The sequence below is a fragment of the Dendrobium catenatum genome, unplaced genomic scaffold (assembly GCF_001605985.2).
Source record: "Dendrobium catenatum unplaced genomic scaffold, ASM160598v2 original_scaffold_235663, whole genome shotgun sequence".
NCBI lineage: Eukaryota > Viridiplantae > Streptophyta > Magnoliopsida > Asparagales > Orchidaceae > Dendrobium > Dendrobium catenatum.
Window position 1 is genome coordinate 363,072 of NW_021554071.1, and position 22,917 is coordinate 385,988.

At 33.5% G+C, this 22,917-nt stretch overlaps 1 protein-coding gene across 7 annotated transcripts in view; it reads left to right on the plus strand.

Annotated features, from left to right (window-relative positions):
• LOC110116195 (BEACH domain-containing protein B) overlaps positions 1–22,917 on the plus strand; it is a 96,646-nt gene that overhangs the window by 47,812 nt on the left and 25,917 nt on the right. For all 7 annotated transcript variants that reach the window (XR_003699848.1, XR_003699849.1, XR_003699850.1 and 4 more), the window contains 9 exons: positions 5,027–5,182; positions 5,296–5,337; positions 5,417–5,761; positions 12,716–12,889; positions 19,100–19,260; positions 19,436–19,745; positions 19,853–20,282; positions 20,381–20,717; positions 20,809–20,997. Coding sequence is in view for 3 of the 7 variants with exons in the window: in XM_020849691.2 (XP_020705350.1) it covers positions 5,027–5,182; positions 5,296–5,337; positions 5,417–5,761; positions 12,716–12,889; positions 19,100–19,260; positions 19,436–19,745; positions 19,853–20,282; positions 20,381–20,717; positions 20,809–20,997 (2,144 nt within the window). In the remaining 4 variants the exon portion in view is untranslated. The remainder of the gene's footprint in view (positions 1–5,026; positions 5,183–5,295; positions 5,338–5,416; positions 5,762–12,715; positions 12,890–19,099; positions 19,261–19,435; positions 19,746–19,852; positions 20,283–20,380; positions 20,718–20,808; positions 20,998–22,917) is intronic.

The following is a 22,917-nucleotide window of genomic DNA, read 5'->3' on the forward strand; positions in this document are numbered from 1 at the left end:
ACGCCGAACCAGAACGCGCCGCGTGTTAATCCCGCCCCAGATCTGAATTAATTAAGGTTTAATTAGTGCTTTTGAATCATTTTAATTACCAGAAACATTTCAAAAAAATATTAAAAATTAAATATTTTTCAAAAAAATTAAGTATTATATATGAAACTGCTCAGTTTCTCAAGCCTTTAATTTAAAAATAAAATTGATTTAAAATATTCTATATATTTTAAATAATTTTAAATATTAACTATTTGGTTATTTTAATTATTATTTAATTAAAATAAATCCAAATATTCCAAAATTTTATTTTCAAATTATTTTAGATAAGCAGAGATCTCTCTCAAATCCTTAAAAATTATTTTTAATAATATTTTAAATTATTATATTTAAAATTTATGTCTTTATGTATAAGCTATACTATAAATACATATATTTTAAAAATATTTTAAAATTATATATTTAAATATCTAATTTTGAGAGGTCCATTTAAATTTTAAACATAGGTTAAGCTTATTGTGAACAGAAATTATGGGGAGGATTAATGGGTAATATTTTAATTATCCACTAATCTATTAATGTTTATGTTAATTATTCTATTTTGCATGCTTAGGTTGTGCACACACCACCTAGTCTAGGATCTCCTAGTTTTAAAGGGCTTGATGTGCTTTTTGTGTATGTGCATATTAATGTTAGTCAAGGGTTAGTTAAAACAATTGATTTGAACCCACTAAACCTAGCGTCATTAAGGACAAAAATTAAGGACATTTAATTAGAAAACTTAGATTAAGTTTAGAAATTAGGATACACTTCCTTTCAACTCAAAACTTTACACACTTTAACTTAGTGACACCCTTAGTTCATAGGAAAATCCCTACTGAATTTTGAGTTCATTAAACCCCTTAACTTACTTAATTAAGATTAAACCCTAATTTAAGCCATTAAAACTTCCAAAAAATCTAATAAATCATATTTAAACCCAAAAATTATACACAAGACCTCTAACTGACCATAATTAAAACCTTAACCAATGAAAATTAAAATCAAAATTATTTGACAGCAAACTAAGCCTTAATTTAATTTTAATTGAAAATCAATATTTAATTAATATAATTATTTAATAATTATTAAAATTCTAAAATTTCCAAACACTTGAGAATCTCTCCTTAGGTCATTCCTGACCTTTGGAGCTGATTTCAAGGAGTCGGATCTCATTGAAACAAAATTACAAAAAGGGTCTTTAATTAAGGATTTTTCAAAAATTCAACAAATAAAAACATAAACTTGAACCTTCATAACTAATTCCAGAAAAATTCAAATCAGTCAAACTCACTTGCATTCAACTCACATAATGTCTAATATTTATTAAAAATATTAAAAGTTCCAGAAAACTATCAGATTTAAAAGTCAACAAATTGGTCAAACCGTATTAAAATCTAGTTCAAAACTTCAAAACCTCAAACCTTCATAATAAAATGTAGAAAAATCCGATTTCAAAGTACTTACTGTCTAACTGATTGTAATGAGGTCTAGTATAATAAAAATATTAACTTTACAGAAAACACCTTTAATAAAAAAGTCAATTTTCTAGCCACTTAATTAATGATTAAAATATCCAAAAATCATAAAACTCCAAAATTGCATTTGAAACTCCAGGAAATGTTAGATTAATGTTTAAAACATTCAACAAACATTTAAAACCAACAAACAACCATCCTAAGATAAGTTTATTGACTGACTACTCGCGGCTCGGCGGGGCTAAGTGTTCCTAAGAGGCTGGTCCTCGAGCCGGGTGGCACAACGCCACGAATGGATTCTAATGGGGTGTTAAACTTAAAATAGATTAATCATTAATTATTTAACCTTTTAAAATCTTTATTCAATTGCATATTTGCGTTTATCTGCGCTGGACTAGTCTCCGGCTGCGGGCTAAGTGTCCTAGGAGGCTGTTCGCTCGAGCGCTGCGTGGCACATACGCCAATAAATCAATATAATGGCCAAACCTTAAATTAATTTAAATCCTTAAAAATCATGTAGATTCAGAACCTTAAGCAATTTCAGATGCGGAGGATAATGCCTATTTTAGGACATTCACCACACGACCTATTTCACACACTTTTAGATGGTTTGCTAGGATCACCGACTCATAGTTTAGGATAGGCCGGTGTTTACTTCTTTCCGCTGGTGCCGGGCTTTCGAGTTTTCACTGCCATTGCTGTTTGCTAGCCTAGGATTGATGTGTGATGTTTATTGATTTATTTCATTTTATGTTGTAATTGATTGAACATTTGAAATTTCGAATATTTAACTACTTGAGATTGGAAAATTAAACTGCCTTGGGACTGTAAATTACAACTGTTTGATTATTATGGAATAACCTGCAGGATCCGAGTCTAGATTTTTCCTTTAAAATTCAAATGTAAATTTGATTGATTATGTTGTAATTTCAAGTGATTTGAGATGGGATAAACATCCAATTTGAATCCAAAGAGGAAGGGGATGTCCCTCAGGGAAGAGTCCCTATCCATTTGGAGCTCCAAATTAGGATGTTAAAATATCCAAAGAGAAGAGATTAACACCCCATTCAAGGGGGGAGTTTCTTTTCATTTGGATATTCGGACCCGACAATCCAAGAAGCAGCATAAGGACGAAGAAGTGGGATAACGAGAAGAAACCCCATTTCTCAAATCACTTGAGTCTTAGGATTAGAAATCCGGGTTGTAGTCAGTGGTGCTCGACCACTTTACTTTTCTGCAATTCTGGAATGTAATAAAAGTGGCACTTGCCATATGGATTTTTCAATTTGAGCATTTTAATTTGATTGATTTATTAATGATTGTGCAGTAGAACTACCTGTTTTATAGTCTTTTTACCTGCATGCCGATTTTGATTTGACCTGGAGTTCGATCGTAGGCTCTTAAGGACTTTAATAAAATTTTTCTACTTAAATCAAATTAAAAACTTTAAGCTCACATAGAAACTCTAACGTTTTAAGAAATAATCCCAGGACCGCCGGAGTCCTCATTTCATAGCATTCATTCAAATTCAATCTTTTAATCGAGGTCGATTAGTATGCATCATATTAGCAACTAATTAAAAAAACCTTTAAACCCTTAATTGCATTTGCTTAAGCATCAAACCCAACATAAGTTTAAGGGACCATTTAGGATCCGCTCTAGATGTCGGTCCCATTCTTAAATAACGTCCCGATCACTCTACATAAATTGACCGGACTCATAATTTTAAAATCGTTTAAGGGTGTTTAGTGGCTCCCTCCAATCCAGCCGGGTATAGACAGACCAGATTCGCATTGCATTAGCTAGGTTCGGGTCAACTTTTAGTGCCCAATTTAGATTTAGGTTCTGAGGCTAGCTCGAGCTATAAGACCTTACCCTCCGGGAATTGAATCATAATTTTCTAATAAAATTGACCATTCAAAATTAAATATCTCTTTCAATTTAATTTGAGCCCAACACTTAGGATAGGCTGGAGTGTTTTCTGAAGTAATTCAGAATCTCAAAACACTCCCTACCCTTCTTCCTTTGACTCCAAAAATAACTGTTCAGCCTTGATCCAATCCCTCTTGAAATTCCTACCCTTTTCTTCCTTTGATATCAATATTTAAAAATCTTAAATAAAATTTTATACCCCTATTTTAATCGAGAGTTTTCGTAGAAAATTCCGATTTCCTACGATGTAATTAACTACGAGGGCTTGCGCTCGTAGGAGATTTAGAAACCCAGATCTAATTTTCAAAAATCAATTTTTTAAAAACCTTCAATTAATTATCTTTGGGAATTCAAACAAAAATGACAATCGTTATCGTCATATTAAAATAATCGATAATAGGTAATATCATCTTTCTTCGGGAAGATATATTATTTTATTATCGTTATTTTGATTATAAAATTAACAATCTCTTATCCGAATTATTATAATTAAACAATTGATTGAACGTCATTTTGATCTTTCGAGGTCATATGCTATTTCTCCTTGAGTTTGACTACGATAATTCGGATGAATTTAAAATTCTAAAATTTAAACCCATTAGAGAACGATACGATCACCTCCTGAGGTGATACATTGTTCATAATGACGTGTTTAATTTAAAAATTTAATATTCCCAAAGAAAATTAATACATTTTCAAAAATATATTTTTTTTTAATCAAAACAAACCCCAAAACACCTGATAAAATGAAAACCCACCTCTACTCACTTTAGTCTACTCGGGATCCCTACGAGGACGCAACCCATGGCTGATAATCAAATTCTTTGGATACTACGGTCAATGATTGTTAATGTTGGTAGAATGAAAACTATGGTGTACCCGGGATGACGAAACCATGGGATCTTGGTCGGGTTTACCTCCATTTTCCCCATAATTGAGACTAAAACACCTAAAAAATATTCATCCTTAATTGAGAGTTCTCACTTACGTGTTAAGAGGGGTAATTAACTATGAGTGCTTGAGCTCATGGGAAGTAAAAACCCCATATCTAATTAAATCCTTGACACCACCCTTAGGGGAAATCTGGTTACTTATAATCTGACTTGAGAGAAATTGAATCATACAGTTGCAAAGCGGGATTCATGCATTCGTGCTGTTTTTCTTGAGCCAACAAATTGATAATAATTGAACTCATTGAGAAAAGGCAATTAATAATTATGCTTTTGTGTAGATGTAATTTACACATTTTTTATACTTTTTGGCCTTCCGCACATATAATATTATGTTTGAAAGAGTAAGTTTTCCATTAGCGTGTACATCTTGGCCCCATATTCTTTAGGCAACTTCATCTCATGCAAATCGTGCACATGTTTGGATTTTGTTGACATGACATAATCAGCTGATTACTTTCCTGTTTTTACATGCAGTGACACCTTTCATTTATAAGTTCATGAATATTTATTGCACTTATCTGCAAAAAAATATTTTTCATATGCTACTTGTTTTCAAAGAGAATATTGTATTAAACTGTACATTCTTCTAGATTTTATTTTTTCCTTTGCATTTGCTAATCCACTTTTTAAATGCAGGCTGAATTTAGAGCGCTGGTTGGTGTGGGTTATCAAACTTTGCAGAGTCTCTTACTTGATTTTTGCAAGTGGCAACCAAGTGAACGACTTCTGAATGCTCTTCTTGATATGCTTGTTGATGGGAAATTTGATATGAACGCCAATGCAGTAATAAAGGTTTTTTTTTGTCTTTTTGATGCCTGAAAAATTGCTCTTTTGATTGAATGTAGAGTAGCTGTGTTATCTCAATCATGGTTTCCTTTGAATATATTATTTCATTTTGTTTGCAGAATGATGATGTGATTCTGCTTTTCTTTAATGTCCTACAAAAGGTTTGTTTGTCCTATTTTTCATTGTATTTTCTTTCTTGAGCCTCCTTGTTTTTAAACATTCATATGTTCTGGGTGGCAGAGCAGCATTTCACTGCAGTATTTTGGACTAGATGTCTTCCAGAATTTGTTGAAGGATTCAATCACCAACAGAACTTCATGCTTTAGGGCTGGGGTGCTTACTTTTCTTCTTGATTGGTTTGCCGTAGGAGAAAATGACAAATTGATATCAAAAATTGCTCAGCTAATTCAAGTCATTGGTGGGCATAGCATATCTGGGAAGGACATAAGGAGGATATTTGCTCTTCTACGCAATAAAGCAATTGGATCTAAGCATAATAAAAGCTCTTTGCTTTTAACAAGTATTCTATTCATGCTCAAGGAAAGGGGTCCTGAGGCCTTCTTTGAATTCAATGGAAATCACTCTGTATGTTCTATATGTACTAGTGCTTTCATAGTTGGATCTTTTTTTTTTTCTTTATTATCGTCTTTAACATATTCAAATTTACAAAGTATTTTGATGGAGAAAAATAAGGTGTTTGACGACTTAAAAAATGGATTTATTGGGATGCAAATTGGACATGATATACTCCACTATAATATTTTTCATGCATGATCATTTTCTTTTTATTCTTACCTTCATCTTTCACGGTGATTTACTGATGGACTTTAATTTTATGCGCTTGATATACTAGTCTTGTTTTTTTTATTTAGGTATATGATTTTTTTTTATATTAATTTAATCTTATGCTAGCACACTATGGTTACTTCCAAAATTATTTTCCATATCCATACTTGATAGTCTCTTCCTAACTTTTAGCTTTTCTTTTTTGAGTATATATTGGTACTTATATGCGGGATTTTGACTTACATTTTTAAACACGTTTGGGGTCTGCTTTATGAATTTCATTCTTCATTCATTGCAATTATGTGCTATTTGTGGATTAAAGTATATTTTGTTGTATGTGGATTAAAGTCTATTTTATGTTAGCCTACTTGTGCAATTCTCAATCACTACATTTATTTTATCTAATCATTTTTGAGCCCTCTATTTTACATGACCAAACTATTTAAGTCCATTTTTACTACACGATTTTATTGGTGCTTCCCACCATCCTTCTGGTATTATTTTCTCACTATATCGTTCTTATTTTTACCACACATCAATCAATCTTAGAAGTTCTCATTTCTTCCATAGTTTTTTATTGGTGATTTTTTTTTCTAACTCTTTGATTTTTGTACATAGCTAATTCAATTGCATCTTTTTAAATTATCTTCATAATGTCTTTTAGATGTATGAGAGTAATAGGTTTTGTCGTATATAAAAAAGTTAAACATTTTGTCGGTGTAGAAATAACTTTTTTTGTATTCTAATCTCATATGCTTTTTGAAGTGGATGAATGCATCGGGCATGTTGTGTGATAGAAAAGTCCCCCTCAAACTTAAGGGAAAATTCTATAAGATGGTGGTGAGACCTGCAATGCTTTATGGTGTCGAATATTAGCCATTAAAAGAGAAACATAATACTAAGTTAAGTGTTGCAGAGATGAGGATGCTCAGGTGGATGAGTGGCTTTACGCTTAGAGATAGGATATGAAATGTACATATATGTGAAAAGGTTGGAGTAGTTCTAGCGGAAGATAAGATTAGAGAGAGCCGCCTTAGTTGTTTTGGTCACATAAAATGGCGACCTTCCGATGACCCGGTTAGGAAGTTAAGGTATTAAATTTGACTTATGTTAAGAAAGGTAGAGGTAGACCTAAAAAGACTTGATTATAAAATATTAGAAATGACATTTCTTTATTAGATTTGAATGAGAATTTGACTTTTATCAGGACACAATGGAGAAAAAGGATTCATGTAGCCTACTGCCCACCCCACGTAGTGGGACAAATACTTGATATTGTTGTTGTTGTCTCTCTTGGCCGAAAACCCCACCCCATCTCCTCCTAGCCGCTGGCCTCACTCTCCTCTAACTCTTGTCCGACACCCACTGAACCGCCAGCTCCACCTCCCTTCCTAGCAGCCGACCACCACCCCTTCCCCTTGACTCCTAAAATTTCAAATATAACATTCAATACATTCCAAACTTGGCTCATTATAAATTTGGAAAGTCAATAATTTCAGGTTCAAGTAAATTGGATTTGAAATTTCTTTCCTAAATGAGGAGAGTTATGTTAGGAAGGTTTCCCCCAATCATGTTAACATTAATTTGAATAGAGGTTGCCCTAAATTTCCTTCCTCATTTAGTGTCCTAAATTTAGCAACACTTTACCCTCTCATTAATTCTCTCTCCCTAGCCTTGCCGCGGCATCCCTCTCTCCTGTAATTGTTACTTTCCCATTAATGCTCCCCAATCAATTCACCTCTCATTAGGGTGTGCCGCCCCCTCCATACCCCTAATTTATGAACTTTCAAATTCAAATCTCCCCCAAGCTCTCCTCCACTTAAAGCAGCCATTAATTAATATTACACCCCAATTGATTCTTGTCTTAATTTGCATGCCACCTAGACAAGAAATCAATTACAAATTTTTTTAATTGCAGTAATTAAATTCAAAGTTTCCGGTTTGCTCCCCTTCCTTAAACACCCCCACCTGCTTCTCTACACTTCTTCTCCTTTGCTTGATGTTTTCACCTGAGAAGGTGAAATAAATCCTCGTCCCTTGACCGGCCACACCACAACCGTTCTGGCACTTTAATCCCTTGTCGACTACAAGGTGTGTTTGCTTCAAAGTGCATCTGAGGACGATCAACGGCTTGATCCTAGAGAATGTTGGAGCAAAGTCCAGAAGCTTGAGAATGGTGAACTCTTCTCCTAAACCTTTAATCTTTAACTCCTCAATCATGGCATCGTTAAAATTATGAAGGCTTCTCCGCTTAGCCCTTATTATGAGCTTGTGTGAGTGGATTCTTATAGTGACTAATCTAATTGTTAATTGAGGAATTTTCTTTTAAAGCCCCACATCAACAGGGTTTGATTTAATTTGATTATTTTGTGCTCTTAATATTATCATCTAATTGATTGCCTAAGCTGTCACGACCTGGCCCGGCTAGCCCGAAATAACGGGGCGGGAATAGTCAATCGTACGGAAAACATAAATATACCATAAACAATTTTATTCATTCTTTTATAATAGAACATGAACATCTTCAACACAATAATAAGAAAAAGCCACTAAAAATATCAACTAAAAGTTTTTCCAATTTGTTTCTTCTCACCACAATAACTAAAAACATAAACATCAACATTTACATAAATTTTAATAGACTTCTCAGATATAAACCACTAGCTCAAACTCATAATAGAAAACATAAAACCTTTCTTCTTGAGGTCCTCTACGACGGTAGGTATATTTTCGTATTGTTACCATTACTTTCCAGATGGTTCTCCTGAAAAAGATTCCCACAAGCAGAGGTGAGCTTACTCGCTCAGCAAATAATTCGTATTTTTCATAAAAAATTTCATAAAACCAAAATAAAGTATCTTTTCATAATAAAATATTAAATGACGGTCAAACTTGCATAAGTTCATAACATTACTTATAAGAAACATTTTCATAAACTTTCCTCAATCATACACCTTTCACTTATTATTTTTTCTCAAACATCAACTTTCATATTTTGTAGAAAATATATAAACCATATTATGCATAATATCTATTATATCACCCATAAATTCTGTACTGATCAGGTACACACTTTCATATCATTTGGTCATTCCTTTACCATTAACTCTAACGAGTCTTCTTTACCATTTAGCTCTTTCAAACCCCTTTACCATTTGACTTTTTCAAGCCCCTTTACCATTTGGACACTCTGCATCATCATGCACGTTCTCATATTATAATTTACATTTTATGTTCAATCAATCATATGCGTAAGGAGAACAATTGTGAATTAAAAATTATCCGTTTAAAATATGAAAATCTTGAATCTAAACTTAATATGAAAGTTCACTAACATTGTGAAATAAAAGACTTGAACAAGTTATTTGCCAGAAATAAAATTTGGAAACCATATACTTGAAAATTCCAACTATCAAAGCATAAATATGAAATTTTTACAAATAATATGAATACCTACCTTCACACAAGCACAATATTTCCTCAAATTGTTGCTTTGACACACCTCGTTCACCTTAAAAATCACAATCTAAATAATCACATAAAAAGATATGTCGCAAATCATTCTTCATTAAGGTTTAATCTAAATCCTAATTGTCTAAATACTTCATTTATCCTTAATTATTCCTTACAATGATTAATAAAATTCATATTATTTAACCTTAATTTTCGGATTTATTAAAATCCTAAATTTTCGGAAAATCCTAAATCTTCAATTTCATCAAAATAATATGTTGAAAATATCCCTAAACATATTTTAATAATTATCTTAATTATTTTCGGATTAAATTAATTAGGAAATTAGGAAAAATAAAATTTCTTATAAAAACATAAAATTTTTCTTTAAAAACATTCCTAAGATCCATATGAATTGTTTTTGTAAAAGCTTCTTAAGGAAATTCAATTTTTGGGTAAAAGCCCTAAATTTTGATTTCCAAAAATTCTCAAAGAAACCTCATTTTCATTGTTAGAATATTTTCCTAATCCTTACATATCGATTTCGTAGAGAAGTTTTGAAAGAAAACAAAATTTTTGTAAAACCCTAAAAACTTCGTCTCCAAATAACTTGAGATTGAGAAGTATTCGCTTCGAATAAATCATACCTTAAGACTCCCCTCGTCGTTCTCTTCGATTTCCACTAATTTCCTTGCCAGAAAATCGCCGCCAGAGATGAGCCCGTCACCCGCCTGTCGCCCCTAGCCGTCCGCCCCTCTCAATTTCTCCCATTCGAACCGTGCAAATGGGGGAGAAAGGGTTTTCGGTTTGCTATAGTAGGGAGAAAAAAGATTGCCAAAAGACTCATATACACTCATTTAAACAATTCCGGCATAATAAAAGGTTAGGGGTAAAATTGGTATTTCTAAACTTCTAGAATTTTTATTTCCCAAAATACATAAAATTACCTATAAGTTCTATTTATTAAATCGTTCAGAATTTTGCGTAGAATTTTATAAAATTATTTCCGTCAAATTTCGTTAACTTTGAATTTTTCACTTAAGTCATCGAAATGCGTGCGACGACCTATGATCGTCATTTTTTGGGTTTTAGATGAGCTTAATCACTATCTTGTTGGCTTCAATTTTGTTTTAATACGTGGGAGGTTGATTAATTGTTATTGTTCTTATCATGAGCGTATAATTTCAAATTTAATAACATAACATGTGCATGTAGTCCTACATCATTTGATATCAAAGCATGGTTACATTTAGGTTCCTATTAGGATTTATTTATTCCATGTATTAGCATCTAAATCGTATCCCGCATGCATCAAAATTAAGTGCTTGTGTTATCATATTATTTTCTTCCTGTTTGCATAATTCTCAGTCACCCTTAGATATAAGATGTATCATGAACAAATTCACAGAACCTTAGACCTTTTGGTAGGACAAATGAACACTATCAAATATCAATCAACAACTTAGGGAAAATCAAGCTGACATAGCTGAACTCCGTCACCAAATGACGAAACGATTTGATACACTAGATCGAGTCAGGAATCACCCCACATCTTACACACCTTCTAAGCCTCCTTCCATGTATGAGAATGACACTATATCGGATGAGGGCCACCCCCGTGCCCCTTATCGTGCTCCCCAGTACAGTTACGACCTTAACAATGACCTCGATATACCTCTGTTGAAAAACATTAAGGTCGATTCCCCAACTTTTGACTGGTAGTTAATATCAGGTGTAATGTGGAGCCTAGGAATAGGAAAGCAAGCACAAGCAAGTATGTTGGATTGGTATGATGCAAGCATAGACATACTGCTTGTCATGTATCAAATTTATAGAGATGAATTGTCATGATAGGGTTTTAACAGTACATGTTTTACTTATTGTTCTAAGATTTTCATAGGGTGACAGACTTTGGGAGTTTAGATAGATATTGAGGTTTGAAGAGTTTAATCTGTCATTTGTCTCTTCACGTTTGACTGAGCGGTCTTTGTTGCATATGCTATGAATAACATTAATATAACAGAGAATCATTAGAAAATATATTGTATTTACATTCCATCAATCCAAAATTATTTATTCAAATAGTGTTTCAATTAATTATTTTTAATTTAAAATTAAGTGATTGAATTTCCACCAAAACTTATTTCAATTGAGCAGGATAATTGTTGTAGTTGAAGTTGAGAGTACTAGTATTTGCAAATAAACATTCTTCCTCGTGGGATCGATACTATACTCTATCACTATATTATTTTATTGGGCACACATACTTGCGAATATTAAATGGGGTTTTTATGATTTTTATATCAAAAAGAACCTAAGTATTATTTAGGGATTGTAGAGCCCTAAACCATTTTCATAATTCTTTAGGGTACTTCACTGCCCCCATCAATAAGATGGCTAGTTCTATTTATTATTTAGAAGACTGTTGCAAAGGTTTTTGTGAAGTCTAGAAATAGATTTTGCATAAGTAGATTTGGTGGTAGGGCTTAAAATGAACCCTAAATATTTGGTGATGATGATGATATGTTATGGCTTTCTGAATCTTGATTTATTTGGAGTTTGCTTTATGTTATATGAATCATAATCATCATCTTACATGAGCATTTAACATCATTATCAAACCTGACCGAAACTGAATATATTAAAAAAAAAAATCATTATCAAACCTTGTAAATATTCATGTCACACTTTTTTATGCATTTTTGCATAGCAGAACAAGGGATACTGTTTTTAATGCATCATGTGTTGTTTGATTGTTATGAAAACATACTGTCAAGAGAGTTAATGTTTTTTCTAGGGAACACTTAGCGTACTTATTCAGAACATTATTTAGACCATTAGAGGGCCTTCGATATGAGAGCAGCATGAAAGTAAATCTTAAAAGAGGTTGAAATTGTTGCTCATTTTATAACTTCCGTTTAGAACTTTTATTTGAACCAGCATGCATGCTACGTGGTCTGGTAATGCAGTTGTACTTGCACCATTATTATGATTAAACTTTTAGTCTGGATGTTTCATACTTAAATGCTTAATTATTTTGTAGCAGATATGTCATTCTTGTAAATTAACTGAAGTAGTGATGTGATACGCCTCATCTTATTTGACTAATGTTCTATAAAAATTTTGAATTTGGAAGATATTTTCAAATTAAATGTCAGAGCAAGATGGCACATATCATTCTTCTCAAAATTCATTCTTAGTTTTCTTAATAGGTGAATGCTTATTTTCTTGCTCAATGACTTCCTTTGCCTTTTGTTAAATCAAGATTTTACTGTACAATACATCATTTATAATGTGCAGGGGATCTCTATAAATACACCTCTCCAGTGGCCATGCAATAAGGGGTTTTCTTTTTCATGTTGGCTCAGGGTAGAGGAGTTTCCTGAGCGTGGTTTTATGGGCCTTTTTAGTTTTCATTCTGACAATGGCAGAGGCTGTTCAACTATGCTTGGCAAAGGAAAACTGATTTTTGAGGTAAATTCACCCTTTCCCATGCTAAATATTTTTGGGATACTTCTAAAAGGGCCTTAGGGAAAATTAGGTACTTAGTACTGCACTTTTTGGTTACTAAAAATTCACTTTGGAGCATTTACATCTATTGGCATTCGGAAAATTGATCTTTCATGCTTGTAATAGCAAAAATGATAGTGAAATATGCTTGCTATTTGTTTAGTTGACGAAATATATCTGAAAGTTCATTTTGGGCAAAATTACCCCACTTTTGACTGCGAAGTGCTTATTTAAAATTTGCCGTGACCAACATTAGTTTGAACTAGAGTCGGGCTATATTCTAGCAATGTTTTGAATTCATGTTTAAACTAGAGGCATGAATCTTTTTTTATGAAAAAAAAAAGCTGAACCAATCTTATTTGGTTGGTTTGGCTCTGTTGTTAAGTATTGGTTTGGCTATTGGTTGTAATTTTGACTTTTTTGAACTTTAGGTATTGGTTCCATTTTTGCTTTTATAATACTGGTCAAATAAAAAACTGAATTACATGCATATTTTTAAATATTTCATTAATAAAAGTCATGGACTGTAAACAAATAAGTGATAAATATTGTGGCCATACATAAGTATGGAACCATTCGATCATTGATATTCCGCATCAACAGTTGGACATCATGCTCTTTCCTCTAACTGTTGCTCGCATTTCATACTCATGTTTAGCTGGTAATGTACTTTTTCACTGACTTATCTTTTTTGCGCTTCTAAATTAATATGAATATTATTTATTATAAATGCCAAGTTTATGAATTTTGGCAAATACTATTTGAAAATTTTCTTAATACATGTTATTTAAGTTCAAGATATTTATATTTATTGTAAGAATTCACATGGAGTGATGAAGCCATGTGAAATGCTTGGGATTTCCTTATAAATAAATAAAGTTTTTAAGAAATTAACTTAAATTAAAATTTAAGTTAATATTTATTCAAGCCATCTAATGGTCGAACGATCGTTCTCACTTTGTTCTCTTTGCTTTCCTTTCTTTCCCCATGTTGTGGGATAAATGCTTGATGTTGTTGTTGTATTAAAATTATTTAAAATTTGGTTCATTTGAAACGAAGTTGAACTAACCAACTGAAGTTTTGTTTGGTTTGGAAAATAATTTGTTAGATTCGATTTTCTTATTTTTATAATACAAATCAAATGGTTAATTAAAAAAAAAAAAACAAATGGTTAATTTAATTTTCAAACCGAATCAGTCAAATCGACCACATGCAGACCTGTGATTTTAATCTTATTTGAATATTGTCTTTATAATAATGCTCTAGTGAGGTTTGAGTATAGTTCGAACAAGAATCAAACAAAATTTGAGCAATTGCCATATTGGTTCGCCTCGATTCAAACAAGATTTGAAGATTGATTATAACACAACAGTTTACATGGTTGATACAGTAGAATAAATGCAATCACAACAACAAATTATAAGTGATATAATATAACATTCATAACATAGCAGATTGTATTTTAATTTTTTAATAGATAACTCATTAAACATAACAACGAGTGCCATTTAATTATGCAATTTTAGGGTTGTAAATATCTTTCATACACAATAGATGCAAATTCAAAAGTAATGTAAGCTTGATTAATAGGAAGGACAAATGTACACTAAGAAATAATGTTTATATTAGAATAATAAATAGACATATGGATCTACATAATTATGAATTGTCTATAGAGTTGCATGCGATTAGATATATCTTCTAGGAGATTTTCTTTTAAATCAGGATTACGATGTAGCGTTTTGCATGCACTCTATAGTTGTTGAAGTAAATACGATTTAAAGCAATCATTTGACTATATGTTTAAGAACAACTTATGTTACTTCAATTTTCTTATAATTTCATATAGATTACCTCACTTTGGGGTCGTCATCTGTGATAGTTTTCCTCCACTTCCAAGAAGATTTAAAGAAGTAATATTCATATATATTGTCAAATAACCCAGATTGCTCAAGAAACCTTCGGAAGCACATACAGAACAAACTCATGGTTGCCTGTAAGGTTTGTGTTGAAGGTTCAATCGGGGTTAGAATCAGACAATGTCATGGACTTCGCAAAAAGTGGGATCACATCATCCAATGAATTTTGTTTCAGTTCATTGGAAAATATATAATTTTTTCATTATCCCTTTACTTTAGAAACTTCTCTCAAATGGTGTACACAATGGCCTTGTCAAACACCTTAAGAGCCTTTTTTTCTTGAGCTTGATGAAAGTAAGGGTTGCTAAACTACAATATTGATCAAATGGCTCGTCCAAGACAACTATATGCCTGATCCATAGGTTTTTTTGCAATGCTAGATGCGCTCCTATTTTAGGTAACATAAAACATCAATATGCTACAAGAATATCAATTGAAGTTAGTGTAAAAACGTCTAATTTCTCATATTTCAATGAAGTAAAATATTTTTCACCTTACTGTATAATCATGTTGGAATATTCAACTGCTGGAAAGTAGCACCTACTTTTATCTCCTCGTTGTAGTTATCAGCTAATCTTGATATCTATGTATTTAGTTGGAGGATATATGTTTATCATCAATCTGGCGGAGGTGATCAATGGTACATGGATTCATGAGTTTGTGCCTATTATGTAATGCATATGTGTAATTTTCTATTAAATACTTATTTTTTTCCGGAGTCCTTTTAATTCCTACTAACTGTACATCATCCTTTTTGTATAATTGCAAGAGATGGGGTGCCATCCTCTTCCTTCTCGACTTATTGTTCTTGCTGGATTGGTCCCCTATGTCATACACCTCATGCACCTTTGTTCTATCTTCTGCTCCTGTAGTTCATCCCCAACAGCAACACAATGAATGATTGGGTTAGTTAAAAAAATGAATGATTGGGTTAGTAGTAAGCACGACATTATTCTCTTCATTCTCAATCTTGCTCCTCCCTATTTAAAAAACTATTAACAAGATTGGTCAATGCATTTAATTTTTTTTTCAACCTTATTTGATTATTTTCCAATTTAACCTGAACTCATGTACAATGACAAAGCAGCTTTATCCTTCATAAGAGGGCATGGACTAACTTGCTGCTCATTGTGCTTAGGTTACTTTCCTTTCTCCTAAAAAAATGTGGTTGCTTCATTTTTTTCCCAAATTGCCTGAAGTACCCCTCATTAGCTCTATATGTATTAGCATTGGATGAACAATTGCATACAAGGAACAAGTTAGGAGTTAATGATCCATCATGTAAATAAATCTATTTTGTTTAATTTGAGATAATGCCTAACATTTAGATCTTTACCCATCAACAATCTCAACAAATCTATATATGTGTGCACTTTGTTGTTTTCATAATTCCAGTATTGTTTTGACATGGCAATTTCAATTATAATTTCCCTGACTAGGGCATCTTCAAAACAATGGCCTCTTGATGCTCCATATTACTTTTCAACCCTCTCAGTATTTTCTCCATGTTAGCATATTAACTTTCTGATGTGGACATTAGATCATGAAAAGCCTTTCAGAGATGTGGCCGATGATCGATGGTCATGATCGTGTCGATCTATTTTTGAGTCTTTATATGTATTTGATTTTTTATTTGCTTTATGTATTTTTTTTAGTAGCATTTCCCGTTTTGTCCTTAAGGGTTTTGTCATATGTATGCCCTAAGGGCAATATCGTCTTTTATTTCCTTTCATTATAGGACGCTATATATAAACCCCATATGTTTCTTTTGAGGTTAATGAATGAATTATAATCAAATTCCTGCAAATTGAGTTCTTGTGAGAGCTTGAGAGTCTTTGGAGAGAAAATCCCTAGGAGGGGTAAACAGATCATCCACCAACCATGGAAGCGTCCGGGTTCATGGTTATTTTCTTCCCTATCTTCTCTTCCTCTTCACTTCCCCTCCCTTCCACCGTACAACCAAGGTTTTGCTCCCAAAACCCTCGTCCACCTCCAACAACCTCACCACCAGCCGCCCCAATCTCCCTCCTTTCCCTTTTGGCCAAACCCACCATCCCTACACCCAACCGGCGGCTCCCATCCAACCCTAGCCGCTGCCCCCTTGAATTCCCCCCATCAAGGCATGCAATCAAAGCCCTTCCTAATTTGGTCTTTATATTTTGGTCACCCATTTAATTTATATTCAAATTAATTTGAATTTGTTTCCTAAAATACAAAGTTTTATTTTAGGAAAGTTCCTAAATCAAATCCAAATTAATTTTGGATGGGATTTGAACTAATTCCTCTTTCTTAATTTGGGATTCTCAATTGAGCAAGTTTTAAATTCCTTTCCCAAAATCCCCCCAACCCCATCATGATGCCGCCGGCCCCCCGCTTTCTATTTCTCTTTCCCTCCACATTAATCCCCTTTCATAATTGGCCTTTGTGTTTTAGGAAAGACTTTGAATCCTGATTCAAAATAATTTGAATTTTAAAGGCTTCTTATTTAAGCCTAATCCCTTTAGGAAATAAACCCAATCACCTTAAATATGAGATTAAATCTCAAATTTAAGTTCCAATTAGAATTAATGCCAAAATCCCCTTTCATTGAATGTGGACATCTTTCCTCTCAATGAATGTAGACACAATTCCCCCCTCTCCCTAGGTCGCCCCCTTCCCTCTCTCTACTCTAAATCATCTACTCCACTACGCTACGCATCCAAAAACTCTTTTCCCCAATCCCTTCAGCCCAAGCCACCTCCACCCAAACCCTCTCACACAGTTTTCTCCCAGTTTCTGAATTTCCTGGGTGCTGTCCAGGAAATCTCGGCAAGACAAATTAATGTCTTGCTCTCCGGAAATCTCCTGTTTGTTGTCCTGCATGTTCACAGCTGCTGTCCAGGAAATGTCGGCAAGACAAGCTGCTGTCCTGCTCTCCAGACACCTCCTGTTTGTTGTCCTGAAAGTTCACAGCTACTGTCCAGAGATTCCAGCAGGTTTCTAGTGCCGTTTTGCCAACCAGAAGACTCCTATTCGCTGCCCAAAAATTCCCACGCGGCTGTCCAGTGTCCACTCTCTAGACTACTTCAAGATCGGCCACCAACCTCCGGAACTTCTTCCTCACATCGCAAATCAGACTTAAGAACTTGATGATGGTGAACTCTTCCTCAAGTTTCCTATCTACCTAGTTTATTTTCAATTGTGGTTATATTTTGATTCACAAAGATCATGCTTGTTCTCCTCCGCTAAAGCTTAGTGATCTAGAGAGTTGAGTGAGGGATCCTTGCATAGTGACTAGTCTTTTTGTTAGCATATGGATTGTTGATGAAAACCTTTGATGTATGCAACGTTTTGAGTAATTGACTATTTTAGGATATGTACCTCTACGCTTGTGATTTGGCCTAAGCTTGTTTTATTGCCTTATTGTTGTGTCTTATCGTTTAAAATCAATATAAGTTTATTTACTATTGTTCTCTAAAATTTAAGCGTGCAAAAATCCTACATCAAATATCATCTAAGCATTGTAGTCCTGCATCACTTTACCCATGGGTATCTAGGAAATGCCTTCTCATCATTAACCAAGCCAAATATCTTGATGAAAACATCACTATGTTTGTCAAGATTGTGGAGGGCAAAACAATTATTGTTTGAGTTAACATTTAAAATAATTTTTCTCCTTAGCTCCCCCTAAATGAATGACCAACTAAATAACAAGGGATTCCCATGAAGATAAAAAATAACAAATCTAAAAATAAAAAAGAAACCAAATTAAAAATAACTCAAAAACATCACTATGTTTGTCAAGATTGAGGAGGGCACCATCTACAAAAAAATATAACTAAAGCTTCCTATAATTAATTTGCATCTATGAAAGAAACGCATTGTGTCATGCAATATATTCATACCCCTTGGATCTACTTTAAAATTTGTGTGTTGTGAAAAGAAAAATTTCTTTTTGTCCTGTGGATTTGCTTTTAGGAAGTCATTTTGGCTGGCATAAAACAGTCCCAACTGCTATAAAAGATTATTAGGTCATTGCATTCAATCTATTTCTCTATGATGGAGAAGGGGGACGCATTTACATAAATGCTTGTATGTGTTACATTCCCCACTCCATTCCGCACAAAATGCATAGCCATGTGTGTGCAAAAGCGATTTTTTGTCCGTAGTTGTGGATAAATGTGATCTATGATCTTGTGTTATTTTTTCAGTTTGTAGCACTTTTTCTTCTTCTTCTTTTCTTAGTCTATATAATAATTCACCTATTCTTTTGCAGTCCATCAACCAAAAAAGGAACTGTATTTCATTGTCTCTAGATCTTCATCCTAGGAAATGGTATTTCCTTTGCATCACTCATAGTATAGGAAGGGCATTCTCTGGAGGCAGCCCAGTGAGATGCTTTGTGGATGGAGATCTGGTATCCTCTGAAAAGTGTAGGTCGGTTGATAATTATTGTTATACGTTTGTCAATGTCGAGTCACTGTTTCTTTTTTTTTTTCCCTCCTTTGTGTTTAGTTCATAGCTATTCACGCCCTTTAACTTTTGGTTCTGGTGTTAATTAACTCATTTCCTACTTAAGCAATGCTCTAATTGATTATTTCAATTTTTTTAGTTATGCAAAAGCTGGTGATGCCTTGACATGGTGTACAATTGGGACAGAATATATTCCTGCAATTGAAGGGACTGGGCAAATTAATTTTGAGAAGGCATGTGCTTTTATTGGTCAAATGGGTCCAGTTTATATGTTTTCGGATACCCTTACTTCTGAGCAGATAAAGGCTGTATACTCCCTCGGACCAAGTTACATGTATTCATTTCTTGGTGATGAGATTCTGCTGGCTTCAGATAGTTCACTGTATGATGGAATTTTAGATGCAAAGGATGGGTTATCATCCAAGATCATTTTTGGTTTCAATGCACAGGTTTGGTTTAATTTCTCACGCATTCTTTCTGGATTGCATGACCTCTTAAGACTCTTATCCGATAGTACAATATCTGTGATTTTAACTTAATTGCCTTTCTTTTGTAGGCCAGCAATGGTAGCAGCTTGTTTAACGTGTCCTCCCTGATTGATAGTTCATTAGATAAGAGCTCGTATGCAGCAAGAATTATGGATGGGACACAATTATGCTCTCGGCACTTGCTCCAAGAAATAATCTATTGCGTTGGTGGTGCTGCTGTATTTTTTCATCTTTTAACTCAATTTGATCTGTCTGAATCTGGTAATGTACAGCATGAGTACATACTAATAAGAACAATAACAAGAGATAAACTTGCAGCTAAGATTATTAATCTTATTGCATCTGTTTTGGATGAGAACCTTTCCAATCAACAGCAAATGCATCGTTTCTCCGGGCTGTCTATCCTTGGCTTCTTATTCCAGTCAGTTCCACCTGAACAATTAAATATGGAGACTCTTTCAGCTTTGAAGAATTTGTTTAATGTTCTATGCACTTCTGGTAACCAGCCGCTCTTTGCAGTGGGTGTGCATTTACCTATTATATAATTCTTTTAATGGTCTAATAGACAGGCTTTTTTTTTTTTTGATGTTGTGCAGGCATATCTGAACTGCTCTTGAAAGAAGCCATTTCACGAATTTATTTGAATCCACATATCTGGGTTTATGCAAGTTATGAAGTGCAAAGGGACCTTTATATGTTTCTCATTCAATATTTTGAAAAGGAAGTAACCTTATTACCAATACTTTGTGGTTTCCCACGCATTATTGATATAATCCGTCAGTTTTACTGGGACAAACCTGATAGTCGGTCTGCTACTGGATTCAAGCCTCTGCTACATTCGATTACAAAACAAGTGATTGGTGAAAGACCAGTCCAAGAAGAAGTTCGTAAAATTCGTCTTCTTCTACTGAGTCTTGCTGAAATGAGCTTGAGGTGAAGTAGAATCTACGGAACTGTGCTGAACTTTTTTTTTTTTTCTATCTTATCGAATTTCACAGTTATAACCACCTTTATTTGGTTTCAGGCAAACAATCTCTGCATCTGATATAAATGCCCTCATTGCATTTTTTGAGAGAAGCCAAGACATGGCGTGCATTGAAGATGTGCTGCACATGGTTATCCGCACTCTTTCTCAGAAGCAAGTATTGGCATCGTTCTCAGAGCAAGTTAGCTTGATTGGTGGTTCTCACCTTTTCATAAATCTCCTGCAGAGGTTTGCAATTCATTTGCAACATTTGAGTTGTCTGATTCTATCTTTTCAGTTTAGTTATGTTGAATTGCTTAATCCAATAGGTTTTATTTATTTAATTTTGGACTCATTTTTTAGGGAAACTTAAATGGAATTGAGGAAAGTACGAGAAGGGGCTATTTTTAAATTAATGATATATTTTGATCATAAAGAGCTCTGCAATGTAGGGTAATCGACATGACGAATGGGAAAATAGAGCCATATTTTTGTAGGAGAAAGGAAAATTGGGCTTCTTGAAGCGTCTTTATTCTCGCAAGGCCCTATTCACACCATTTGCAAATATATATTAGATTAATTTCTATGGGCTCTGTAAATTTCATGCCTTGACCTCTCCGTGTGTTCGAGGAGAGTTTTAATGGATCATGCTCTAGGTCAAATTTTCATAAGGTAGATTGTGTTAGAGATAAGACACTACTAAAAAATTTTGCCCTCATTTTGTAAAAACTTTATTATATGAGTTCAGGTTTCCCATAGGCATAGGCCCCTATAATTAATTATCCTTTCTGGTAATGAGAAAACACTTTCATGAAGGCTAGTCATTGGATATATACTTAGTACCTAGCGTATAGTAGTAACAGTTTTAGATGTTTAGGATTTAAAATTTAGCATCTTACACTTCAAGCGAATGGTGGGTAGAATGATGACAAGTCCGATCAAGATCCCATGATTTCATCGTCTCAGGTTATCCTAGTTCCTATTCTACTTAGTCTGATGATGTAGTTGATCAAACATGATCGAAGGATCTTTATCATTAGTGATGGGTTGCTTCATCCAAAAATACCATGTAGACTTGGGGTGACTGTTGTCTAAAAGATAAATTCAAATCATTTTTAGCTAACAAAGAGCTTTATACTCTATCAAGTATACCCTATGAGTCATTAGTCAAAGGCATTAGTTATTGGGGAACAAATAGGCTCTGGCCGTGATTGTAATATAGTTGTTCCTATTTGCGGCAAAATTACCTGATCAGAGGGCCTCAATCATAACTGTTTATGTGTTGAGCTATTTGAGTCAAATCTCTAGTCCTATGACCCATTTTAAGGCCAAAATATTGATTAGAGGACACGTGTCACATCATTACTAACATAAGATTTTTTAGTAATGAATCATTGTGATATTCTAGGGTGAACTCTCTTTATGAGCTGAAGTTATTTTTAAGTTCATTTCCCTTTCCAAACGGTTGGGAAGGGTGAATAGATTTTGCTTTTAAGTTTTAGATCAATAATTTCACTTTAATTATTTGAATATTGATAGGCGTTGAATTTTAAATTTTGATAGATTTTAAGAATTGACCCCTCTAGTTGAGATTTACTCTCAACACGACATTAAAATCACTTTAAAAATATTAGTGTTTTGCTGCATGAGAATTTTATTTTGAGAATTAACCTCTCCAGTTGCCATCTTCTTTGAACATGGCCATCATCAAAAATTGAAATAATTTTAATTTTATTGATTGAATATTGTCAATTCTATTTACCCATTAATCGATGATTAAGTTTTTTAACTAATCTCGTGAATTGTTATACAAATGTTGAGACTAAAAACTTACTTTTTTATGATAAATTTGTTTTAAAGATAGAAGGTCTGATGTGAACTTAAAATTGAATATCTCGATGAATTTTTCGATCATGTGTTCGCTTATTAATCTTACTCATGTTGAATATAATTTTTTCAAGGACGATGATTGTGTTGCGGATCTATGGTTTATAATTTTGATGATAGCAAATATTCCTTATTTCTCTACGATTGTCTTATGTGCTAACGTTTCAGGTCCACACGATCAGATTGCAATCTAGAACCATCTCAAGATTGGGTAGACTAGGTCTGTGTCAGTTTGTAATCTTTTTTCTTTCTTGAGTCTATTGTATTTGTTGTGGGACCTAT